Source organism: Manihot esculenta, chromosome 11 (genome assembly GCF_001659605.2).
Source record: "Manihot esculenta cultivar AM560-2 chromosome 11, M.esculenta_v8, whole genome shotgun sequence".
NCBI classification, from domain to species: Eukaryota; Viridiplantae; Streptophyta; class Magnoliopsida; order Malpighiales; family Euphorbiaceae; genus Manihot; species Manihot esculenta.
This window is the reverse complement of record NC_035171.2, coordinates 7,131,608-7,155,261: the sequence shown is the minus strand read 5'-3', so window position 1 is coordinate 7,155,261 and position 23,654 is coordinate 7,131,608. Positions and strand designations below refer to the sequence as shown.

Genomic DNA, 23,654 nt, shown 5'->3' with positions numbered 1-23,654 from the left:
AAAAATATACAAAATATGAAAATAATCATTTGAAGACCACTTGCACAAAACAAATAAATAAAAGTAAAAAAACCTCGATACAGCTTCAATTCAGAAATGAGTAAAAGATCCACTTTTTAAGTTGAAAAAAATAAAACTCTTTCAGCCTTTTTGGAGAAAATCTACGACTCACCTAAAAATAAAATCTAATCTCAAAAATAGAAAAATCACGAAAGAAAAGAATTTCTCGCTAGAAAAAATTAGAAAGAGATCACCCTACTATTTACTCATTAAATTTTTTGAAATTGCAAAAAAAATAATTAAATTAAAAAAAAAAGTATATGCGTTAATTTTTTTTTACGAGTGTGTAGACCGAAAAAGGAATTTACTAAACCCGGACCAAAATCTTATCAAGAATAGCTGTGGGCATGTTTGACTTGGGCTAAAAGGGAGGGGAAACGGAAAGGGAAAGGGAAAGGGAAAGGGAAAGGGAAATGTCTTATTGGGAAAATTAGTGGAAAAGTTGACTTTGGTTGAAGAGGGCAAAAAATGAGAATGAAAGTGAAATGAAGGGAAAGGGACATGGAAGTTCCTGGATTTTGAATATTTTAAACCAGAATAACGACAACTGAGCTTTCCATCTTCATCTTAGTTTGGCTATACCCTTTTTTTCTCAAAACTGAATTGTCAATCAAGCTCTGATTTTTCTCCGCTAAAACTCTTTTCTTTTTTCTCAAATATAAAAACTTTTATCTTTGTTGTTATTATTCTAAAAATATGTAATATTAATTAATTAATAGTGTTGATTATAAATAATTTTTTTAATTTATTTATTATACAAGCTTAAATGTGCGATTTGGCTAAGTACATATATTTGAATTTATTTATTAATTTTTTTAAGGAGTATTTATTAAACATTCTTAAAATTTATTTTCATTTTCAATTTAATATATTTTAATTGTAAGAATTTAAAATAATAAACTATTTTTAAATAATATTTAAAAGAGAAATATAACGAAACATTTAAGCTATATCATAATATTTTTTACTCTTTAATTAACAAATCGTGAATTGTGATGCTTGGTCCACTTTCTTCAAGAAAAGCATTCTTGATCAAATGCAGTTGGCCGGCGACTTCTCTCATGCTCATTCGTCCTTTTGGCCATTCTGCTGAACAGATGACTCCGATTTCAAATATTGACAGCAAGCAACGCAGCACATTTCCTCTCATCTTGCTCACACTTTCACTGATTCCTTCATCTTCTTCTGTTAGATTCTGATCGTCTTCTTTATTTGCTTCTTCTGCTGCTTTTGATTCTTCTATTTCTTCTGCAAGCAGATTTGGGTCCACAATCTGCATTACTCTCTGTGGCAATGCTGCCTTCACAAAGTCATGGAGATTGAGACCTTCTTTAAACATTTCATCAACTGGTCTTCTTCCTGAGAACATCTCTAACAACAGGATCCCATAGCTATAGACATCTCCCTTTTTTGATGCTTCAGAACCCATTCCATATTCTGAAAATTGACAGAATCAATTGGGTTGAATTGTGATAATGAATAAAATATGATTAGATTGAAGATGTTCAAATACCTGGCGCAGCATAGCCAATTGTTCCTTTGATTCCAGTGGTGCTAAATTTACTTTGAGATGAAGCATAGGAAGAAGTTGATAGGAATCTTGCCAGACCAAAATCACACACATGAGCAACCATGTCATCATCTAAAAGAACATTGTTAGGCTTCAAGTCACAATGAACGATTGGTCTTTTGCAGAGGTCATGAAGATAATGCAAGGCAGATGCTACATCAATTGCAACATTTAGTCTCTGAACAAGATTCAATTTTCTCGGTTGTCTTTCGTCGCAAATATCAGGATGCAACCATGTCTCTAAGCTTCTATTTCCCATAAATTCAAAGACTAGAGCTTTGAATTCGTTGAGTTTTTCATCCACAGTAGAGGAGTATGCCAAAATCTTAACGAGATTCCGATGCTTAACATTCATTAACGCTTTGCATTCAGCCATAAAACTCTTAGAAGCTCCCTTTTTATCAAGCTTAAGAACTTTAACAGCAACAGGTCTTTTTACTTGATCTAAAAATCCTTTATATACAGAACCAAAGTTGCCAGATCCGATTAAATTACTAGAGGAGAACCCATTTGTTGCCCGAAAAAGTTCTCTGTAAGACACCTTTAAACGAAGGCGATTCATTATTAAAGATTCAGAAGATGACCTCTCAAGTTTGTTCATCTCTGAGGATGCGGTAGAAGATGACTTCTGTACTGATTTTCTCTTGTGATGCACAAGAAGAAAGAATAGCATCAAAACGACCAATAAAGTTACACAAGGAATTACGATTGCTAGCTTAAATGTGAGAGACTTCCCTTTCTTCGTCACCTTCTTGGGGCATTTTGGCAAATTCAGTTCTGGGACACCACCACAAAGCTTACTGTTTCCAGTTAGTGAAAATGCACTTGTGTTTTTGAACACTCCTCCATTTGGTACCTCACCTTCAAGATTATTGAAAGAAAGATTTAGATAAAGTAAAAATTGAATCCCCTGGAGCCCTTCAGGAATTTGTCCAGTCAAGTTATTTTCTGAAAGGTCTAAATATTGAAGGCCTTTTAGGGAAGCCAATGAAGAGGGGATGGTTCCTTCAAAGGAATTAGCTTGCATGTAAAGATATTCCAGGCTCAAGCAATCTCCAATGGTTGAAGGAATTTCACCAGAAAGATTGTTTTTTGAGACATCTAATTTTGTCAAGCTAGTAAGCTTCCCAATTTCCGGTGGAAGTTTACCAGTAAATGAGTTTTCTGATAAATCTAGTACCTGTGATAAGGAAGAAAGGCCTAAAAGCTCATGAGGTATGGCTCCACTGAGGTTATTTTGTGAAATGGCTAATATATTCAAGTTCTTTAAGTTTCCAATATTTGAAGGAATGCTTCCTTCAAATCTGTTTTCTGATAAGAAGAGCTGAGACAATCCTGAGAGGTTTGCTATGGAGGATGGAATCTGACCAGACAATCTGTTTCCAGTTAAATCTAGAACTTGTAACTGTTGAAACTTGCCAAAGAAAGAGGGAACAACACCTGTGAAAAGGTTGTAGTGCATGACCAATCCAACCAGGTTGATTAGATTCTCAAATCCTACAGGAATGATGCCAGAGATTTGATTGTCTCCAAAGTAAAAGATATTCAGTTCAGATGACAAATTTGCCACAGAATTGGGAAAAACACCACCAAGATTGTTTTTGCCAAAATCCAAGATTCTCAGCTTGGTACAGTTTATCAGAGAGGAAACAAAAGCCAAGTCATTAGTTGAATTGCTTCCTAGATTATTCCCATGAAGTCGTATCCTCCACAGGTTCTTAAGATTTCCCAGAGAAGCTGGAACTTGCCCAACAAGGTTATTCAGACCAAGATCAATAATTTCCAACTGAGATGCATTGAACAATGTGCTTGGAATTGACCCAACAAAATTATTCTCACCAAACCCAAAAAATTTGAGATTTGGGAGAGTGAAGCCTATGTTGTCTGGCAGGCTACCATTGAGCTGGTTATGTGTAACTTCAAAGTTTATTATAGAAGAGATATTAAAAATGGATGGAGGGATTGTACCAGAAAGAAGATTAACTCCAACTGCAAAAGTTTTTAAGCTTGTTAATCCTCCCATGGAATCAGGAATATTTCCCATCAAGCTGTTGAGTGTCACATGAAAGATAATGAGCGAAGAAAGATTGCCGAACGAAGCTGGGATTTCTCCTCTGAGATTGTTCACTCGAAGCCGAAACTCCTCAAGCTTTACTAAAGCACCGAGTTCTGCTGGTATTTTTCCTGATAAATTGTTCCTTTGCAAGCCAATCCCTCTGAGTTGAGAACAGAAGGTCAAGTTGGTGGGAATTTCGCCGGCCAAGGTGTTGTTGTCAAGAAGGAAATATTCCAGGCGAAATAACCTGCCAGCTTCTTGTGGAATCTGACCTCGGAAACTGTTGTTCTGGAGGCTGATGAACCTGAGGAAGCTGAGGTTGCCAATGTATGGTGATATTGATCCAAGCAAATTCTGCCCATCTAAGACCAGAGATGTGACTCTCTGATGCCGGAAACTGCATGTGATTCCAAACCAGTTGCAGAAATGGAGAGAGTCATTCCATGAGTTCAAGATTCTATTTGGATCACTGGTTATTCCTGCTTTAAACTTGAGCAAAGCAAGTCGATCAGTCTCATTTCCTGAAGCATCAGCTTGTAACCATTGTGAGCTCATAGAGTAAAGAAGAAAGACGAGATAAAGAGAAGACAAAGTGATTCCTTTCGACTTCATTTTGTACGGACTATGAACACGGAGAATGAAGGAATGATTTTTAGCTGAAATTTATGACACTATATAAACCTGTTGTTGTTTTCCTCTTCTCCTCCATTAGGTAAGAAACTATCAACAAATTTTTATTAAGGTTTATTAATTTTATTAATTTACTTCAAATTTTGATTTTTTTTTTTAATTTAATAGTATCAATGAGATTGTAAGTCAATAGTTCTTGAATTGTATTTAAAACTGTGAAATTTTAAGCTCAAGTATTAATAAGTTTTGTATTTAAAATTATTTAATTTGAATTATTCTTTATTTATAAATACTTTTTACTAAAAATATGAATAAATAAAATAATTCTAATCAACATGACATGCCAATAATCTCTCTATTTTCTTTTATTAAATAATATAATTACTATAATTGAAAAAATAAATATTTAATAATTTAAAAAAGTAAATAAAATGTGCTAACCTGCTAATGAGTTGGTAGGAAATGGAATTTTCCAAGAGCTGTTGAATTTAGGATGAATATTCGGTCGTTGAGTTTAAAATAGAATTAAACCGAATAAAATGATAATTAAAATTTTAATATTTATAAAAATTAAATTGAATTGATTTTAATTAGAAATCAAATTGAATCGAACCAGTTTAATTCGATTTAATTTAATTTAATTTAATCAGTTTAAACTTTTAATATATTTTTTATTTTTTATTTTTTATTTTTAATATTTTAAATTTTAATTAGAATATCTAATTTATTTATATTATTAAAAATAATATATTATTATCATTAATCAGTTTGGTTCAATTTTTTTAATTGTTTTATGATTAAAATCGAATTGAAATAACTAAAATTTTTAAAATTAAAAATAAATCGAATTAAAATAAATAAAAAATCAAACTGAATCTTCAAACTAATTTGATCCGATCGATTTTTTCAATTTGAACTACGCGAATACTAGTTGAGTTGGGAAATTGATTTGCTTTTTACTACATTTTGATTTTGGATTTGAGTCAACAGTTTTCTGGTTGAGGGTTTACGGAACTAGAACTGGCCCACTGGAGTTTTAATTTGGTTTAAATTTGACATTGATCAATTTAATAATTTTATTTTTTATATAAAAATTCTTATCTAACCTAAAACCGAAGCACACCGGAAAGTTCCTGGTTGATTTTTTTTTTTTATGTAGTTTGGAGGCAGGGGATTGGAAGATTGCGTTTGCTGATTGAATTTCGCACTATTTTTTTTTAAAAAAAAATTCGATAAATATATATTATGAAATAATTGGTGTAATTCTAACTGAAAATCAACCGATAATGACATCATTTTTTAAATTGAAATTCCATAAGATAAATTAAAAAATTTCCATAAGAGTAAAAATCTATATATATATATATATATATATATAATCAAAAGATTGTCAAAGGATAGTAATTAAATAATTAATTAACTGTGATCAAAACCATTGACTAGTTGAATAAAAATGAAAATCCTTTATTTTATTACCTTGGAAATTCTTTTAAAAAGGAAACGAACTTTCCTTCCTCCCTGTCCCTTAAAAAATATTAATTTTCAATTTGTACAATGAATTCACATACGTAATTACATATATTAAAAGCAAACATATCCTTAATTTTCCACCACATGATGAGGACTTTTCTCCTAACTCGGATTTATAATTGAGTCATACTCGTCCACTTTAATATGAATTGAAGCTCATATAAAAATAAATTTGATAAATTAAATATTTATATTTAAATATACATATAATTATTAAATTCATTTTCACATGACCTCGAATTTATATTGAATGCAAGCTATGTAGAGATTAGAATAAAAAAAAAGTGAATAATTTATTTTCACAATTTTAATTGCATTAGTTATAGGGTATAACTATAATCATTGATCACCATCATTTGTTAATTAAGGTTGATTATAGAAGTGAGCATAAAAAAATTGACCAAATTAATTTAAAAATACAGTTAGATTTTTTATTCAATTCGATTCGGTTTTTAATTTTAAAAATTTCGATTATTTCAGTTCGATTAAATTTTAATCAGAAAAAAATTAAAAAAATCAAACCGAACCGATTAAAAATAATATTATATTATTAGAAATAATATTATATTATTTTCAATAATATATAGATATTAGATTATATTAAAGTTAAAATATTCTAATTAAATTTTAAAATATTAAATAAAAAAATTTATTAAAAATTCAAACCGAATTGAATCGAATTAAATGAAACCGGTTCAGTTTGATTGAGTTTCTAACTAAAATCAATTCAGTTCGGTTTTATAAACATCAAAATTTTGATTTTTGATTTATTTGATTTAATTCGGTTCGATTTTAAACAGAACCGAGCTAATGCTCCCCACTAATTATTACACCAAAAATAAAAAAAGAGTTTAAGAAGTGCAAGACTAGAAGAGAAGACACAGCTGTTTTGATACTCTGCATGGTAACTGCTCAAAGAACTCAAAATTCAAGAACCACAAACGGCAAGAAAATGAAGCAAGCATGGCCGTGAAGACCAATTTTGTGAAACATTAATTGCTGCATTCTGCTCATGGTTTGTGCACAAAATTTACTGCATACTGTCAATGTCGAAACGACCGGAGTCTAATTAAGCAGGTATAGCCATGGAGGAAGCCAAGATATCTGTCAAAATATGGATGTAGAAAAATCAAGAGCATCAATAATCAGCAAATAGCTGTGGCCTAGGCATTCCACCAGCTGCACAATCACAGTGTTCCACTTGAATGTTACAAGAATTCAGATTAATCTTTCATCAAGCATGGAACTCGGAAATTAGCCTTTTATTGATCAAACAAAATCTCTAAACAAGAGAATATTTGAGATTTTTACAGGGATTATTAGAATGTATCGAGTTGGAACAAAAAACCAATAAAAAAATGCAGATTATGATAAGAACTTCACTTCTACATTTTCCTTCAATCATTTCTACTGTGTTCAAAGGTGATGCGAAGAGCTTTGTCTGATTACAAGAACAGCACTTTCTCCAGTGTTTCTTTTACTTATCTGCTTCTTTTCTTTTCTTTTTTTTCTATTTTCTCTATCTTTAACGAACAGATGCGCAGATTGATTGTTGATTGTACAACCTACTCACCCCATTTGCAAACTGCCTGCTTCTTCTCCGCTTTGTTACGACAGTAAAACCTTCACTATCACCATTTTTCTTATTATTTACATCTACAGCTTTTGACTGCTCATGATCATTCGACTGAGTAACCTGGTCCGTCTTTCCTTCATTTCCATAGAGGATTTCTATAATTGCACTGTCATTGGCAATTGCATCTGAAGAACTTTCAAACTTTTTCTCAGGTACTGGCTCACTTCCAGTATCAACATTATGCTGAACTGACTTCACAATAAAGCTAAGAAGTATCTGCCTTGCAAGTTCTGCATTCTCAGACTCAGAGTTGTTCTTTCTTGGACTACCATCTATGATTCCCTTGCTGGATTCTTCATCTAATATCTCCACTTCTGCCTTGTTCTTTACTAGCATAGAGTTCGACTCATTTCCAAGATTTGGTTGCCAAGCTTTCCTGGGTACAAACTCAGGTGCATGTGGATTCATGCTCCTAGAAGGCATTGTCAGGGGAGTTTGATATTTCAGCAAACCTTGTTTCATGCGGTATGATCTTGTATTTCTATAGAACAGTGGTGATCTAGGTCCGCAAGGAACTCTGGCAGCAAGTGGAGGTGCCACTGGTTCTGCAAGCATGCTTTGACTAGCCCTTACATCATAAATACTTGTGGGGGAAACCGAGTTTAGTTTGTGAACTATGGAGAGCGGTCCTGGATTGAATGGTTCAGCTGCAGCTGAAAGCTTACTTCCATTTGTTTCATCTGACTTTTCCTGATCAGAAGCAGGAATCTCATCAAGTTCAGATCTAGATTTTTCTGATTGAGTTCCATTATCATGATGTTCATCTGGTTCACCATCATCTGGTACATTATCAACAACAGAGACAGTATTGATTTCCTCCGCCGACGTCTCTTGTGGAATGCAGCATGTCTGGGTTTCAGGTTTTTTCTCATTTGATTCTTCTACTGGCTCCATTAATGGCAGCTTCAAAACTGTACCAGGTGGTGCAACGGCCACTTCTTTGTAAGATACAGATTTAGAAGCCATAGCAGAGAGGTTTGCTGGAGAAGACGATGTTTTAGGCACGCTAGATTTTGCTTGCAGTTTAACTAAATCCTCCACAACACTCAACCCACGTGCATTTGATTGCTTTGCTACTGATAACTCTGTTGTAATGGTCCTGGGAATAGTTTTTTTAGATGGTGAAATGATTTCCCTCCTATAGTTGCTTTCTCTGATATTTGAGTATTCATAACCATTTACATTTAGCTTTGCAAGAGCAGGCCGCCTACGACCTGATTTCTTGCCACCAGCATTCCCCAACTTCCCTTTTGGATTGGCTTCCTGCCAACCTTCATCTGATGCTGCTTCTTCAACAACTTCAACTGCAACCATGGGCCTGTATAAAGCAACATCATCTTTTTCTTCTGATTCTTCACATTGAACTACGTCCACCTTTATCTCTTCTTTGTTGCCACTGGCCAAAGGCGCTGCATTTTCCAATCTTTCATGGAGCATGGCATCTTCAACGATTTCATCTTGATCGCCCTGAGGAGCTTTATCACTGATTTGCAATACCTGTCAATTTTTAATATAAGAGAGATCAGTTGATAACTGTTATATCAAAGTTGAGATTTTAGAGAGCTCAGAATGTGCCAAATTTAGAGGATAGCACCGACTCTGCTCAAATGACATTTTTTAGGAATTCAAGATGTGACCCCATGCTAAAGCAACAATCCAAAAATTCTGCTTATGAGGGACTCCAATTTTCCGAACTTGAATACAATGTCAAAAGAAAGTTGTTTTTCCCCTTTTATTTTTTTTTCCCCTCAATTATGGGAAAATCAAGGTCAACCTGATGTAACTCTTGTCTTACAGGGAAGCTGATGCAATTCTGGTGCCAATATGAACTTAACAACACCATTTTAATTATCTAATAATTCATTACATTTTCGGGATATAACAGTCCTCAAAAGGGACAAGAAGCAGCAGACCATCGGATTTTAACATCAAATTCAAGGATAAGGTGACTTCACAAGAAACTGGCGGACCAAGTTGTGTTTAGAACTTCTAATGAAACAAGCAATATATACTACCTTCACACGCCGCTGTTTCTTCTGTGCATCGCTTCCTTTAGAATCTTGATCAGGATTAATGTAATCCAAGAGATCTGATACACTGCAAAGGTCACAGATGTTGGTACCCTAAGCTGTAGTTGCAGATCTAAAAACAAGTAATGTGGAGAATACCATATCAATACCTAAGATGACCTTTGCTTGCAATGGATGCATCTGGCTTTGGAGTTCCATTCCGTGCTGCTTCCTGCTGCTCTAGAGCCTTTGATTCAAAATATTCAAGCCATGCAGCAGCATCCTGCATGAGAAAATGTAGCATCTCAATCAGTCTAGATATCACTTTCTCCAACAGATTGCAAGAATAGACAATCCCAAGCAGCTGAGGTTGCACGACATTAAAACAAAAGGGCCATTTTCAATAATTAACTATGTCACCCAAGCCTTTTAGAGTTGGTCAAGGATAACAGTACAGAGGCTCGAGCTCGACAATCCACAGTGATAGTGAATCTCACGAAATCAGTGTCTTGGAAACCAAAGCTGGACACTGGTGCACAAGTTGATATTGATCAAAACCATGCATATACTGGTACCTGCGTACGAAGATCCTCTGGTCCAAGTTTTGCTTGAAGTATCTTTAGTGTAGTTTGCTCATGCTGAACACTGAGTGAATATGCTTCCATCAATGACAGAGCTATGGCTATTGCATGGTAACTTGCAGCTGTCTGTCAGACAAAAAATCAAATAAGTAATAAAAATTAGCCTTTGTCCCTTCTTACAAAACCTTTTGCTTGAAGAGAATATTATCATGTGAGTTTTCTCAAATTTTTTGGAAGAGAGTCGGACTAAGAGAGAAGGGGAGGGAGGTAACCTGTATGTGATCCACTCCTAATAATCTCTGGTTGCACTTTAGAGCTTCATGCAGAAATCTAAGAGCAACATGAACATTTCCCATACCCTCTTCCATCATAGCCACATTGATGTATGTTGCAGCGGTATTAGGATGAGACAGTCCACAGGTAAAATGAAGGAGGAACAAAGCACGGTTCACATATCTGTCGCACAAATTAAGACAAATCAAGGGCAAAAAACAAACAGCAAAAATTTCACAGTAACTCGATTAAAAGAATAAACTAGAAAACACAGCTTATTCAATCAAAAGTTGCATTTAGTATAAAAACAGCTCTCATCGAAATAATTAATTACAACATATGGGCAAAGTGACAGATTTAACAATATTGTTCATTGGAAGTAACTGTTTTTCTGGCATCATTAGCTATAGTCTAGTTAGTTGAGTAATAAAACGTGCAAAGATGATTGGCAAATTGAAAAAAAAGGGGTAAATTACTAAATCCCCAGCTTAACATATGTCTTTGCCCTTAATGTTTGGAAATTAGTTACTTTAAAACTTAGACTATCATTTGAGAAAGAAATGTAAGATTTTTAGGAAGTAAGGTGCTTTATGACGTAATAATTGAGGAACTAAAGTGCAATCAAAATTTGAATTTTCAAGGTCTAATTGTGGTAAAGTTTAAATTAAAAGGGAGTAAGGGACTAGTGTAATCAAAAAAATTTATGTCTTTTACATCAAAAACTCAAAGTGTAAAAGTTGAGGAAATAAAATGTACATAAGGACAACACCTGAGGGGAAATTTTAGTAGTTCATCCAAAAAAAAAGGTCCAACCCATTTTCAATTCTACTTACTTCAAAGCCAACTCAATATGTTGAAGACGATAATAAAACACAGAAAGATCCCCATAGCTTTTCATTGTATCTGGATGGTCAAGCCCAAGTTCCCTCTCATTAATATCCAAAGCTTTTTGCTGATATATAGTTGCCTAACAAGCAACAGAAATACAAGAAATTAACTAGAAGTTATATCCTCAATTAATTCATGGAGACGCCAAAAAGAGACCAAATGGTGGAAACCCACCTATAAGGTATAAAACATAATTAGAGCTCATGTTAATTTCACAAGACTAAAACATTTAATGTTCTGTTCTAAATTGCATTAATGCTCAAAAATGCAAACGCCCATCATATTGATGAGAAAAACTGACATAATGCAGTAACTTTGGAGCTACACTTTGATTCCCGAATAGCCATTCTATAATTAGAGGATAATATGAACTTGGATTTTTTTTTTTTTTAGTTAACCAGTTATACACCAATTCCATCCACCAATTTATGCTTCATTTTAAAAAATTAATTCCAATGATAGAGACTAATGCCTTTGCTGGAAACGAAATAAGAATGACTTGTATCAAATTCTTAAAACTAAAGCAGATATAAAGCAGTGAAGTCATATTACCTGATTAAAGTCTCCAGTGTGGTAAAGAACTACAGCTAGAAGACTATAAGCACTTGCAGTAGTTCGATGACAGGGACCACATACAGCTATCATCTTTGCTAGTGCCTTCAATGCAAATAGATATATGAAAGTAATGAGTGTATAATTTAAACAAAGGAATTAGAGTAGCATTTTGTTATCCATTGAATGAGTTAACACCTTTGTTCCATAATTAACAGCATCCTCCAGTTTTCCTTTATCAAGTGAAATCTTGGATGACTCCAACAAATTTCGTCCATCCGCTGAAGAACATCCTACATGCTGTACACATAGCACAAATACCTCATTCATATTGAATTTACTAATATAGCTTGCTAAGGATGAAAATTTCAGATTCGCATAAGACGAACTCCAACCTTACACACAGGAACAATGCTGATGATGTCAAATTTTCTGAAAGGGTTTGGACATTCCATATCATAATCTCTTGGAACTAACTCCAATCCCACCTGGTAAAGTAATTATTAATGAGAACCCCATCTCAAAAATATTCAATATGCAGCAGCCAAATACAATTTTACAAAGGGATACCTTATGGCAAAGTCCACAAAGAATTGATAACTTTCTCAAGTGCAGGAACTCATCTTTTAAGGTCCACCCAAATCTTCTAGAAAGGAATGTTTGTAACCAATGCAATTTGAGAGCATAATCATCCTTCATATCTTGGTCATTATCTTCCATTTCGCATGATCCAAGTAAGAAATTTAGGGATGAAGCTATGGCCAGAGATAGGTCTGCTACATTATCCACAGATGCAATAACTGCTTTCACTATGTGCTTGAAAGCTCTAGTAACCATCTCATGGATGCAAAGTGATTGTATGTGAGGAAGCTTCTCTGCCAGTTCAACCTGATTACAACAAGACCAGAACCAATAAAATTACAATATTTTCCTTAAAACGTATGAAAGTATGAAAATATTCTATGAAATAACTACTTTCCCAAAAAGCATTTTACAACTGCTAAAAGAATGTATTCAAAGGACTGAAACTGTTAAATATACCATAATATTTATCAGCCGCTATGCTTCTTGAAGAAATATTATGACTTGTATGATATGCTGAGTTAATTGGTTTGCATAAAATAAATCACTAAATGTAGTATACAGATATATAATATGAGAGTAAGACACACGCTAACCCAATACACACACATAGAGATTACTTACCACCCGCCCCAAAGAGCGCATCTGTAGTCCCCTTAAATGCATGAAGTCAGTCAGTGTACGTCCATCAACAGGGGAAAGTTCTAGTGAGCCAAAGTCAGTAACCTAATGATGCAATGGATCTAGATCATATATCATATAAAAAACCATGTAAAATTTATTGGCTCAGTACATTTGATTGTATAAAGAAAATATTACCAGCTTTGGCAAAGCAATTTCATCATAGTATCCATATGCCATTTGAATAAGCTCATCCACTGACTGTTGCAAAAAGTAATATTACAAGTCATTCCAAAGGATAAAGAAATGTTTTCGTGTCATGCGAAGTACCATAGGCGAGGAAAGAAACAAGCAAAGAATGCACAAGGAAAAGAGACTTTAATAAAACCTTTAAATGAAGGCCAGTTCCAGTTTCTTTGAGTCGGGAGAAGGCTTCCTCAGAAATCAATTTCTTCCACTCATTCTCACTGCTGGACTCTCCATTGCTATGCTGTCCTTCGTCAGTTCCAACACTTAGCCTGCAAGAGCCATTTTTAGTTTCTTCCTTCTCAAGGGTTCCATTCATACAAGTCGTTTTGTCCCTCTTCTTCAAGAACTTAAATTCCTTTCCAAGACCTTTTACAGCATGTTCAGTCTCAGTATCCTCCTCTGAGTGTTTAGAATTAGCATCTGTTGGAGTCTCCTGCTTTTGCAGATGTTGCAACCAACATGAACCCAATTCCCATCTAATGGATCTTTCAAAGGCGCCTGGCATCTCCTCCAACTTGGTCAAACTCTCTTTAATTAACTTTCGAACAAGACACCTAGATGCTTCTGAATCATCAAATCGGCAGTGAGGTGACTGACCTCCAGATGATTCCTTGACGCAAGACTTATAAAGCAAAACCCTTAAGCTGAAAAAAATTTATCACCCTATAAGTCCATAGTGAATTAATCAAAGCACATGCATTCAAGAACAGTAAGTTGCCTAGAAAGCACTTAAGATCTCGATAAAGCAGCAAAATAGTTTTATGACCTATCCTATTCTACTGATCCACAGAAACCTTAAAACACACACCTTTACTTAATGTTTCTATTTTTATGGCAAAGTGTTATGCTACCTCCAAGTTTCATTGATATGTTCCTCAAAATAGAACTTCAAAATACTCTGACAAGGATCTTCTGCAACAAAATACCCCTTATAGCTGATGAGAAATCAAGTTCAATCAGATTATGGTAGGAAGGATCCTAAACAATAGACAACCAAAATGTGCTTTCTTTCATTAAGGATCCCAAAAATAAGCTTTTAATCATCACTCTCCAAAAAAATGGATAGCAAAAGCCTCTGCATCGTGATTTTTGACAGGATGAATAAAAGCAAGTCTCATGTCCAATAAAGTCTCATATGCAATAAGAGCCACAGGCGAACTTTTTACACCCTACTGTTTGTTCACAATTTTCTTCTTGTTTGTGATTGGTATTGGATCTGCCCCAAAACCCACTTTATTCTTATACCAGTTTGAGGGGGCATAATTTACTATTGCTTCCTATTTGCATAAATTCCTAGCATACAAGTACTATACATGCTATGGCAGGTTTGTTCAACCTTCTGATAGAAAGAGAACATATCATATTTCAGACCTGTTAATGTTAAGAGCATTAGACCCTCCATCCGGTTGATCATTAATTTCAATATCTTGAGCCTCACAGTTTCTCTTCTTCACTTCACCAACAACTCTTACTGTTGCAGTGTACCCACAGTGTCTGACAATGACAATACCCAGTGATGAAGTATCCTGTGAGAATTTTATGAACTGTTTCAGCAATCTTTGCTCATAAAAATTTATTAATATATTTAAAATATTACAATAATATACTTAGCATTCTATCATTTTGAAAGATCTTCAAATTTACACCTTATTGAGATGATTTGGCCATGTACTAGAAACATTAATAGGCCACACCAGATAGTGTTGTCAGCTTTCAGTTTCGAAACATTACAAGTAGGTGAAGACCAGGAAGGATGTGGTTTTTGGCAGTAAAAATGATCATGTCAGGTGTTTTCATGGAAACCATGGTCAGAAAAGTAGACTGGCAAGATCAGAAATAAAGAGTAATGACATTTCTCTGCTAACTTTTTCATGGTTTTTTCCCCTTGAGAAGGAACTGCGCAATATGTTATTCACCTGTGCAACTATGTTGTACATAAATATTAGTTCCTGAAATAGACACATATAGATATAATTACACACAAGTATATGTTTATTGTATTTGTGTATTTATACGGTGAAGTCAAGAAAGAGCATGCGAGTAAGCAAGAGAGGGAGAGGTGGGAAGGAAGAAGCAGATAGACTATAGATGGTTCATGTAATATAGATTATTAGCTGAAAAGAGATGAGATCGAAAAGAACACGATGCATACAAGAATTGTTTTAGCAGAGGTGTGATCTTCCATGCATGTTCACAATGCACACCCACTTTTAAATTATTTATTGTCCTCCACAGGCAGGTTTCATGTTTATACTTGCATCTATGCAAGCGAGTCCTTATGTAAGAGAAATGGAGAGAAGGAAGAATGTACTTACATGAACAACTACACTCTCATCTGCAGTTACCCCTTTAAGCAAATTCCTTTGAGCAGCTTCCTTGGCAGAGATACTAGAAAAGCTATGGCCATCAACTTTTTCCCTAGACTTCATGCTTGCATCAGCCACATCACGTTTTACAACAATGGACAAGTCTCCCACACGATCTTCAGAAGGAATTGAGCCTGAATTCCAATTTAATGTTTCTTTTATATTTATGTCAGAATCAATGAGCTGGCGAATTGCTGCAGCAGCTTTAAAAATTGCAACATCAACGAATTGGCTGTGAAGCAAAAAGGCCTTTCGGTCTCGTGTCACTCTCTCCTCCTCAGTCTTGCATGGTAGCTTAGCCAGTGTTTCAAACTCAGTGGCCCATGGCCGAAGATCATATTCACCATTTCTTCCTTGTCCTCCACCATTGCCACCCCAACTTTCTTCTTCTGCAGGTAGGGATGGGAAGTTTGACGGAGACTCGCCCACAATTGGAGGAACAAGCCATGTATTTTCCCGAAATCCGTAGGGAAGATTACCAAACTGGAAACGGAAAGTCAACGGGATATCAGACATTTTTCCCTGAAAATAATCACATTTGTGACGATCAACATCAGGGCAAGTATCAGATAGTTACCTTATTATGTTCTACGAAAGCCTTCATAAGGGAATCATATGCCTGCAATACCACACACAATACGAATTAAGTACAAAATGGCAAAATGAGGTATGTAATTTCAAACCAAAAGTAGTAAAACGGGATATAATCTCTTAGCAACATGAAGTACTCACTTTGGCAAAAGCTCGGCTCAGGTTCTGCAACAGATCCACCAGGGAGTGACTCTGAGAAAATTGCTTTCCCACAGTATAAAATCCCTTTGCTGATGCAACCACATGTATTAGCTTCCCATTGCAGATTTTAATCTGCAAGCAATTAGTCACATTACAGCTTCAGTAAACTCAATAGCTAGAACTTCGGCCAAAGGAAAAAACTCAGTTGCTAGAAGAACAAATCCATAGAAGGTTGGCTGCCATAATCCTAATTGTATTTCACCGTTAACTTCATTACTTCATAAAAGCAAGATATAGTATAGGTGTAACTTGAAGAAAATTAATGTACCTGAATTTCAAAATAGTCACCTTGGCGCCTCTGCTCTCCATCCTTACTGTTACATCTCCTCAGATCTGCACACATAAAATTTAGAAAGTTAATAAATAGAATTTCTACAGTTCACAAGGAAGAAGGAAAACAGAGCTTTAGGGCCTGTTTACTTGTGTAAAGCAATTCTCTATTCTTTATTTCTTTATTATTTTTTTTTTTTTGAACTAAACTATTCTTTATTTTCTTATAATTTTCTTAAAAAGTTTAGTTTTCATTTTCCATAAAACAAGATAAGAAGTGGAAAATGCACTCACAGGAGGAATAGAAAATTTAAAAAATAAATAAATAAAATATTCATATATTCAATAATTAAAAAATAATTAATTGTACAATGTATTTAAAAACATATTTAACTTTTAACATTTATTAATATGTTATATTTGATTTTTTTCAATATAGTAAATAATTATTCAAGTATAAAAGAACTATAGTATAGTCCTAATTGCAGAAAAATTCACTGGTTTCCATTTAGAAATCGGTTAAAAAGATTAATTACTTTTCAATTTTTTGTTAAATTTTAGAAAATTACAAAATTTTCAGTTCTTCATTTTAAATTTTGACACATATAAATACAGAATAGAATTCCAAAATTTTTTTATGAAACTTTTTCCAGAAAATTACTTAGTTTTGACAAGTGAAAAGCCTTAATATCTTGGTAGGAACTCCACATTGTCGCTTATCATATTCTTCAAGTCAATAATTCCCATTACAGCATCATTTCCTTTCGTTTTCCTACATTTTCTACTGAACCAAACAAAAAAGCATGCAAAAAAATGGAAACCCAGAGAAAAAAACTCACTAAGGATGGGAGGAGTGAGGTGAGAGAAAGAGAAGAATTCATAAAAATCCGAGAGCTTTGGCGTCGGGTGAATCGCTGCCATGTCCATACCGCCCGATAACGCCATAGAAACAGACGCTGCCCCTGACGGCGATGTTGATGTATGGTGCCCATTTCCAATAGAATTGATGTTAGCTTTTTGGGATTTAGATTCTGATGCCGGCGTTGACGGTGATGGTCGCTTGGGCTTGGCGAATCTGGTGGTGCAGGCCACGATGTCCAGAAGCCTCCGGACGTGAGCTACGGATTGGGCTTCCTCTGTGTAGTCCTCTGTTCAACAGTCAGTGGCAGAGGTGTAAATAACTAACATGCATTGACTACTATGGTCTATGGCTCTTTTTATAATCCTAAAAATATACAATAAATAGCATAGTATTTATTAAAATTAATTTTAATCTATTGACTACAATTTATTTATGCAACAAATTTATTATTTTTTTTATATTTCTAGTCAAATGATATTTTAAATTCCACTTCACTAACAAATTGAGTACAATGATATAGCTAAATATAAATTATTCACACCAAAATTTAATATAAATATAATAAATTATTTTAATTATAATTAAATTTTAATAAAAATAATTTTTAATTTAACTTATTTAATTAGCTTAATAAAAATTAATTGTTTAAATTTTTATTAAAATTTAAACGACGAAATATGGTAATTTATTAAAAATTAAAATTTTATGGTTCATCTCCTCAAAACTATCATTAGCCTACCAACCATTATTTAATACCGTAAAATGCTTTTAAAAATTTTAATAAAATATAGTAATGGCATGCAAGATGAGAGGTATCTAAATGAGCACAAAAATAAGGCAAAAACGACAGAACCTTGTCACTATAATATTTAAAAAATAAAAAAATTCACAAAAATCTTCATTGATTTTGGCTGAAATTTTGTCGGCACTCTTTGCATCCTCACGTGGAATGCATACATCCCCAGAATCAGAGGCGGCCGGCAGTTGAACTTTAGAATTCATTCCAGGAATTTTTCACCCTCTTTTTTTTTTCTTTCAAATTTATATTTATTTCAAAATTATGATATAATTAATTAAATTATTTTATTTGGCAGGGTGGTTTACGAACTACAAAAATATTCTGACAATAAATTTAAATATTTCACTTAGAAATATACAATTAATTATTAAAATATTGTTTTTATAATTAATATAGTGCATTGGGACCTCAGGACTGCTTAATAAATTTAATTTTATTTGTTATATTTATTTTAATATAATCAATTATAATAGAATTCATATAAAATTCAAGTGATTAATTATTTAATATAGCTGTTGTAAAAATTCTATTAATTATTAATTATTGTAGAATTTTCGCTTGATGAATTATTATAATAAATCCGTGAAAAAATTTCTTTGAAAAAGGGAGTGGGTGGAAACTGAAATTTTGGGAAAATAACTTCACCTACCTTCAACCATTCTGAGCAAACAAGGCTTTAAAGTAACAATCTCCACTTTGTCGCTCAATCTCTGTCCTTTAACCTGATATATAATTTTTTTTAAAAAAAATATCAAATCATAAAAAAATTAATATAATATCAGAAAAATTATGGGGGAAGAAGAAAAGAAAAGAGGGAAATGCTGCTCACTTCATGAGATAAAGAATAATTTGTAAGGTGACATGTTTCTATATTCACAGCCAATAGCTTCTTCACATCAAGTATCCTGTCAGTGGATATACCCTAAACAAACAAAATCATCAACTGATTAGCCAAACTCATTATCTGACTAAATTGACATCCTTCAAAATTGGTGGCTCTAAAAAAAGAAAAAAAAATTAGTGAGTAATTAATTAAATTTATTAGCACTCACCCTGAGGATCACTTGTATATCATATGGAGTTATCACAGTGATGTCAAGAAGACTAGGCACTACAACTGCCAAACACAAACAATGAAGAACAATTGAGAAAATTAAATGAAAATTTTATTATCTAAGATGGAAAAATATAAATTACCTTTTTCTTCCTTCTTTTTCTTCTCTGCCTTAGCTTTATTTGACTTGCCTCTCCCAGACCTTGGCGCCATCTCTGTGTGTGTGTGTGTGTGTGTTAAACTAAAAAGATTGATTTCAGATACCGATTTGAGAAGCCATTGGCGATATTAGCAAGAATGTTGAAATAAAGGTTATGATGTGAAGAAAGGAAGAGAAAGCGAAGGAAAATCTAGAGAGAAAGTTTCTTGCAAAAGGATAGAAAAGTTAGGATAAGGGTTTTGTTTGGGTAGCCTCGTTTTAGATTTGTAAGCAATCCTGGCCTCTCCTTCTTGCTAAAACCTTGATTGCCCTGCCCCTCTCTCTCTTTCTCTCTGTAGGTGATAGCCAGTGTGCGATTTATATTGTACCGCAAAAGATGCCAATAGAGAACCTGTGCAGCGCTCTTTGGACCAGGACAAAAACTGGTAGGGACCCTGAGGTGACCGTTGAAAGGGTGACACGTGGCTAATGGTGGTGGGTTGCAAGTGGAGAGGTCCGTGGCCGAGTAGTTTTTTGTTTTATCACATGTTGGTGGCCTTGGTTTTGGCTACCGAGTTTTTAGGGCTTGTGGAAGGAGCCATCAATGATTCAATGATGATGAAACTAATTCCTAAGAAGGCTAATTTGGCTGTATGAGGAAGAATTTAATTGAAAGCATCTGTTGCCGGGTTTAATTAAATTTATTATTCAAATATTAATTCCTTTTCCATATTTTTAATGGTGATTATTTCTTATATTTACGGGTAATTAATAATGTTAGGTTTCAATTTTAATACGAATTTAGTTAAAAATTAAAATTCGATGAGTATAAAATATATTTCTTTTTAAATCGTGATATAGATAAATTGTTTAAGTAATTTAGTCATATAAAAGGTAATTGAATATCGAAATGAGCAAGACTCTACCCTTTTAATTTTTAGTGTCTAAAACGAATATGTATCGACTATTAAAGTATCTGGAAAAAAAAATTCAAACTCTTATATACAATACCTTAAAATGTGCATATTTTGAATGTTTCGACATAATGTGAGCATAAATAATATAATTTAAATCGATTCAGTATTAAATAAATCAAATTTTATCATTATTAAACTATTTATAAGATTTGATAAAAGTGCATCTATCCACTCTAAAGAAACTGATAACCATAATCGGATAAAAATTTATATTTCACTTTGTCCTTTCTGATTTATTAATTTTCTCAGTAATTCTAACTTTAATACATATCAGAAATAAACTCATATTCATTACTATCCTCGTTTACTCCTATAAACCTTTCATCCAATTTATGTATTATCATCTTATGTATTATCATCTTATAGACCTCAGATCTCAATATTATCTGAAATTGAACTCAAACTTTCATTTTTTTTTTCTTTTAAAACTAGACTTTAAACTAAATTTCGATATTTAGTTATATATAATTTCTATATGGTTTTAATTTTTATTTTAATTTTATTTCAACTTTAATTTTAATTGTTCCACAAAAATTATAATATTTTATGTTTATTTTAAAATAATAAATATTTTAAATTTTTAATATCAAAATAATATTAATACTAATATTAAAAATATATTATATATTTTTTATAAGAATATTATATTATTGTACATAATTTTTAATTAAAAAATACGTATGTATTTAATATATAAAAGTACATTACATAATCAAAATGTGATTCACTCGTATCATTAAGAACTATAAAAGTAATTTAATATATTTATAGCTAAAATTATTTTAAAAAGTAAAAAAATAAAAGATTATTTAAGTTATAAATAGTAATATCTAAATATAGCTCAGATTATATGTCTATATATAATTTTAATTGTATATAAATATTATACATAAATATATAAAAAAGTTTACTAAATTTATAAATATATCTAAAAAATATATGATATTAATTTTTTGATTCAATTTTAATTCAATTCGATTTTAATTTAATTATTAATAAGGAATTAGAATTAAATGAAAATCGTAAATATAAATTTAATTTAATTTTATCGGATCTTTTTCTTTTTAATTTTGATATAATTTTTCTAATTAAATTTAATTGCGAACAACCTTACTAATTAAAATTTTAATATTTATAAATATTAAATTGAATTAATTTAAAAAAAATTAAAATAAAATAATTTAATTTAATTTAATTTACTTGATCTTTTTATTTTTTACATTTTATTTTTAATATTTTAATTAATTAAAATATTTTACTTTTAATTATATTATAATTTTTTCGTATTATTAAAAATAATATATTATTATTTATTAATTAATTCAGTTTGATTTAATGTAATTTTTATTAATTAAAATTAAATTAAATTAAAATAATTATAATTTTAAAAGTAAATATTAAATTAAAAATAAAAAATTAAATTAATTTAGCTTGATTTACTTTTTTAGTTTGAATAATACTGCTCACCTACTATTATGTGTCAGACTGTAATTGGAAGGTTTTCGTCCTAATTAGTTAAAGAGAATAATACACTGTTGAAATTTTTTAAGTTGATTTAATAAGATAAATTTAATATTTTATTTTTATTTTATTTTATAGCGATTTAATTCGATGTGAATAGAGTAATGGACGTAATTATATAAAAAATTAATAATAAAAAAAAAAGGGAAATTTACTTTTTAGTCCCTGAGGTTTAACGTAATTAACACTTCTGTCCCTCTATTTTGGCGACCCAACACTTAAGTCCCTCACTTTCTCTTCCGTCCAATTTCGTAGTCCTTCCGTCCATTTAAACCGTTTGGTCAAAGAGTCAAAGGTGAGATGTGATAATTTTTTCCAAAAATGCCCTTCTCTCCATGTGAAATCCCAGAAGAAGAAGAAGAAAGAAGAAGAAGAAGAAAGAAGAAGAAAGAAGAAGAAGAAGAAGAAGAAGAAGAAGAAGAAGAAGAAAGAAGAAGAAGAAGAAGAAAGAAGAAAGAAGAAAGAAGAAGAAGAAGAAGAAGAAGAAGAGGAAGAACTTGCAGAAGAAGGAAGAAGAAGAAGTTGCAGAAAGAAGAAAGAAGAAAGAAGAAAGAAGAAGAAGAAGAAAGAAGAAGAAAGAAGAAGAAGAAGAAAGAAGAAGAAGAAGAAGTTGCAGAAAGGGGAAGAAGAAGAAGAAGAAGAAGAGGGTTAATTTTGTCAATTTACGTGTCCCAAACGGCTATTTTGGACGGAAGGACTACGAAATTGGACAGAAAAGAAAGTGAGGGACTTAAGTGTTGGGTCGCCAAAATAGAGGGACAGAAGTGTTAATTACGTTAAACCTCAGGGACTACAAAGTAATTTTCCCAAAAAAAAAATAAAAAGAGGGAGAGAGAAGAGTTGGAATTGTAGTGATCTCATCCGTATTTTCCTTGCAGCTGTTCCCACAACAGCATTAAGAAAAGCAAGAAAAATGTTTTGAATGGAAGTTGTATTGGAATGTGTGGATCTGTACTCAACTTCAACATCTTTCATACAACAAATTATTCACAAATTTAAAAAAAAAAAATAATTAATTAATGGTTATTTAGCTCCTCCTCATGCGCTAATTATTTTATAATATCTTCTTTTTTATATTTCATTATTAAATCATTATTTTAATAATGAAATATATACTTTCTTTTTTTATTTATCATTTAAAATAAAATTTTTTATACGAATTATTAAGAAAATATATATTTAAAATTTGAGATTGATGAAAAGATAAACTAAACTTTTTTTTAGGAAAAAAATATATATGAATAAGTAGTAATACTCGTCATTGTAATTAAGTAGTCTCGACCTCCAGTTTCCAATTCATATTAGGTATTGGAAAAAAAAAAACACATTGATGAATAGGTTGATTCTATAATAAAAAAAATTAAGGGCTCTGTAAATAACAAAAAATATATGTATCTAAAAAATATTTTCTCATCGTGAAAGATTATTTTTAATAAAATAATTTATTTTTTATTATTTAATTTTAATTTAAAAAATAAAATATATTAATAAATTTATATATATAAGTATTAATTGATGCAATATAACAATTGGTAGTTGTTACTATTAGGATCACATAATAAAGGTTTAATAAATTGATATGCAATCTCATTCATAAAAACAAAGATTCGAATATGATAATTTTCGGTTCTTTACCG

At 32.1% G+C, this 23,654-nt stretch overlaps 2 protein-coding genes across 2 annotated transcripts; both read right to left on the bottom strand.

Moving 5' to 3' along the window:
* Positions 1–1,000: 1,000 nt before the first annotated feature.
* On the bottom strand, positions 1,001–4,374 carry LOC110625558 (putative receptor-like protein kinase At3g47110). Its single transcript, XM_021771193.2, has 2 exons — positions 1,574–4,374; positions 1,001–1,497 (listed from the first exon to the last, which is right to left on the bottom strand). The coding sequence occupies exons 1-2, from the start codon at positions 4,296–4,298 to the stop codon at positions 1,025–1,027; spliced, it is 3,198 nt and encodes a 1,065-aa protein (XP_021626885.1). The 5' UTR covers positions 4,299–4,374; the 3' UTR covers positions 1,001–1,024.
* Positions 4,375–7,091: 2,717 nt separating this feature from the next.
* LOC110626559 (protein TSS) lies at positions 7,092–19,878 on the bottom strand. The gene is made up of 23 exons (XM_021772535.2): positions 19,524–19,878; positions 19,379–19,443; positions 19,156–19,248; positions 18,976–19,048; positions 17,505–17,813; positions 16,664–16,728; positions 16,336–16,467; positions 16,181–16,222; positions 15,553–16,086; positions 14,609–14,763; positions 13,377–13,881; positions 13,187–13,249; positions 12,992–13,093; positions 12,356–12,673; positions 12,181–12,273; positions 11,984–12,085; positions 11,786–11,890; positions 11,179–11,312; positions 10,345–10,528; positions 10,067–10,198; positions 9,662–9,774; positions 9,498–9,579; positions 7,092–8,979 (listed from the first exon to the last, which is right to left on the bottom strand). Exons 1-23 carry the CDS (start codon positions 19,591–19,593, stop codon positions 7,372–7,374), a joined length of 5,079 nt encoding a protein of 1,692 aa, XP_021628227.1. The 5' UTR covers positions 19,594–19,878; the 3' UTR covers positions 7,092–7,371.
* Positions 19,879–23,654: the final 3,776 nt, after the last annotated feature.

Bases quoted from the DNA above. Each gene is read 5' to 3' on its own strand.
- LOC110625558 (XM_021771193.2), bottom strand. From the start codon at position 4,298: ATGAAGTCGAAAGGAATCACTTTGTCTTCTCTTTATCTCGTCTTTCTT. The intron at 1,498-1,573 runs GTATTTGAACAT...GTCAATTTTCAG, and splicing joins AATTGGCTATGCTGCGCCAG to AATATGGAATGGGTTCTGAA.
- LOC110626559 (XM_021772535.2), bottom strand. From the start codon at position 19,593: ATGGCGCCAAGGTCTGGGAGAGGCAAGTCAAATAAAGCTAAGGCAGAG. The intron at 17,814-18,975 runs GTAGGTGAAGTT...ACTGTTGAACAG, and splicing joins TTTGCTCAGAATGGTTGAAG to AGGACTACACAGAGGAAGCC. The intron at 10,529-11,178 runs GTAAGTAGAATT...TTTGTGCGACAG, and splicing joins CATATTGAGTTGGCTTTGAA to ATATGTGAACCGTGCTTTGT.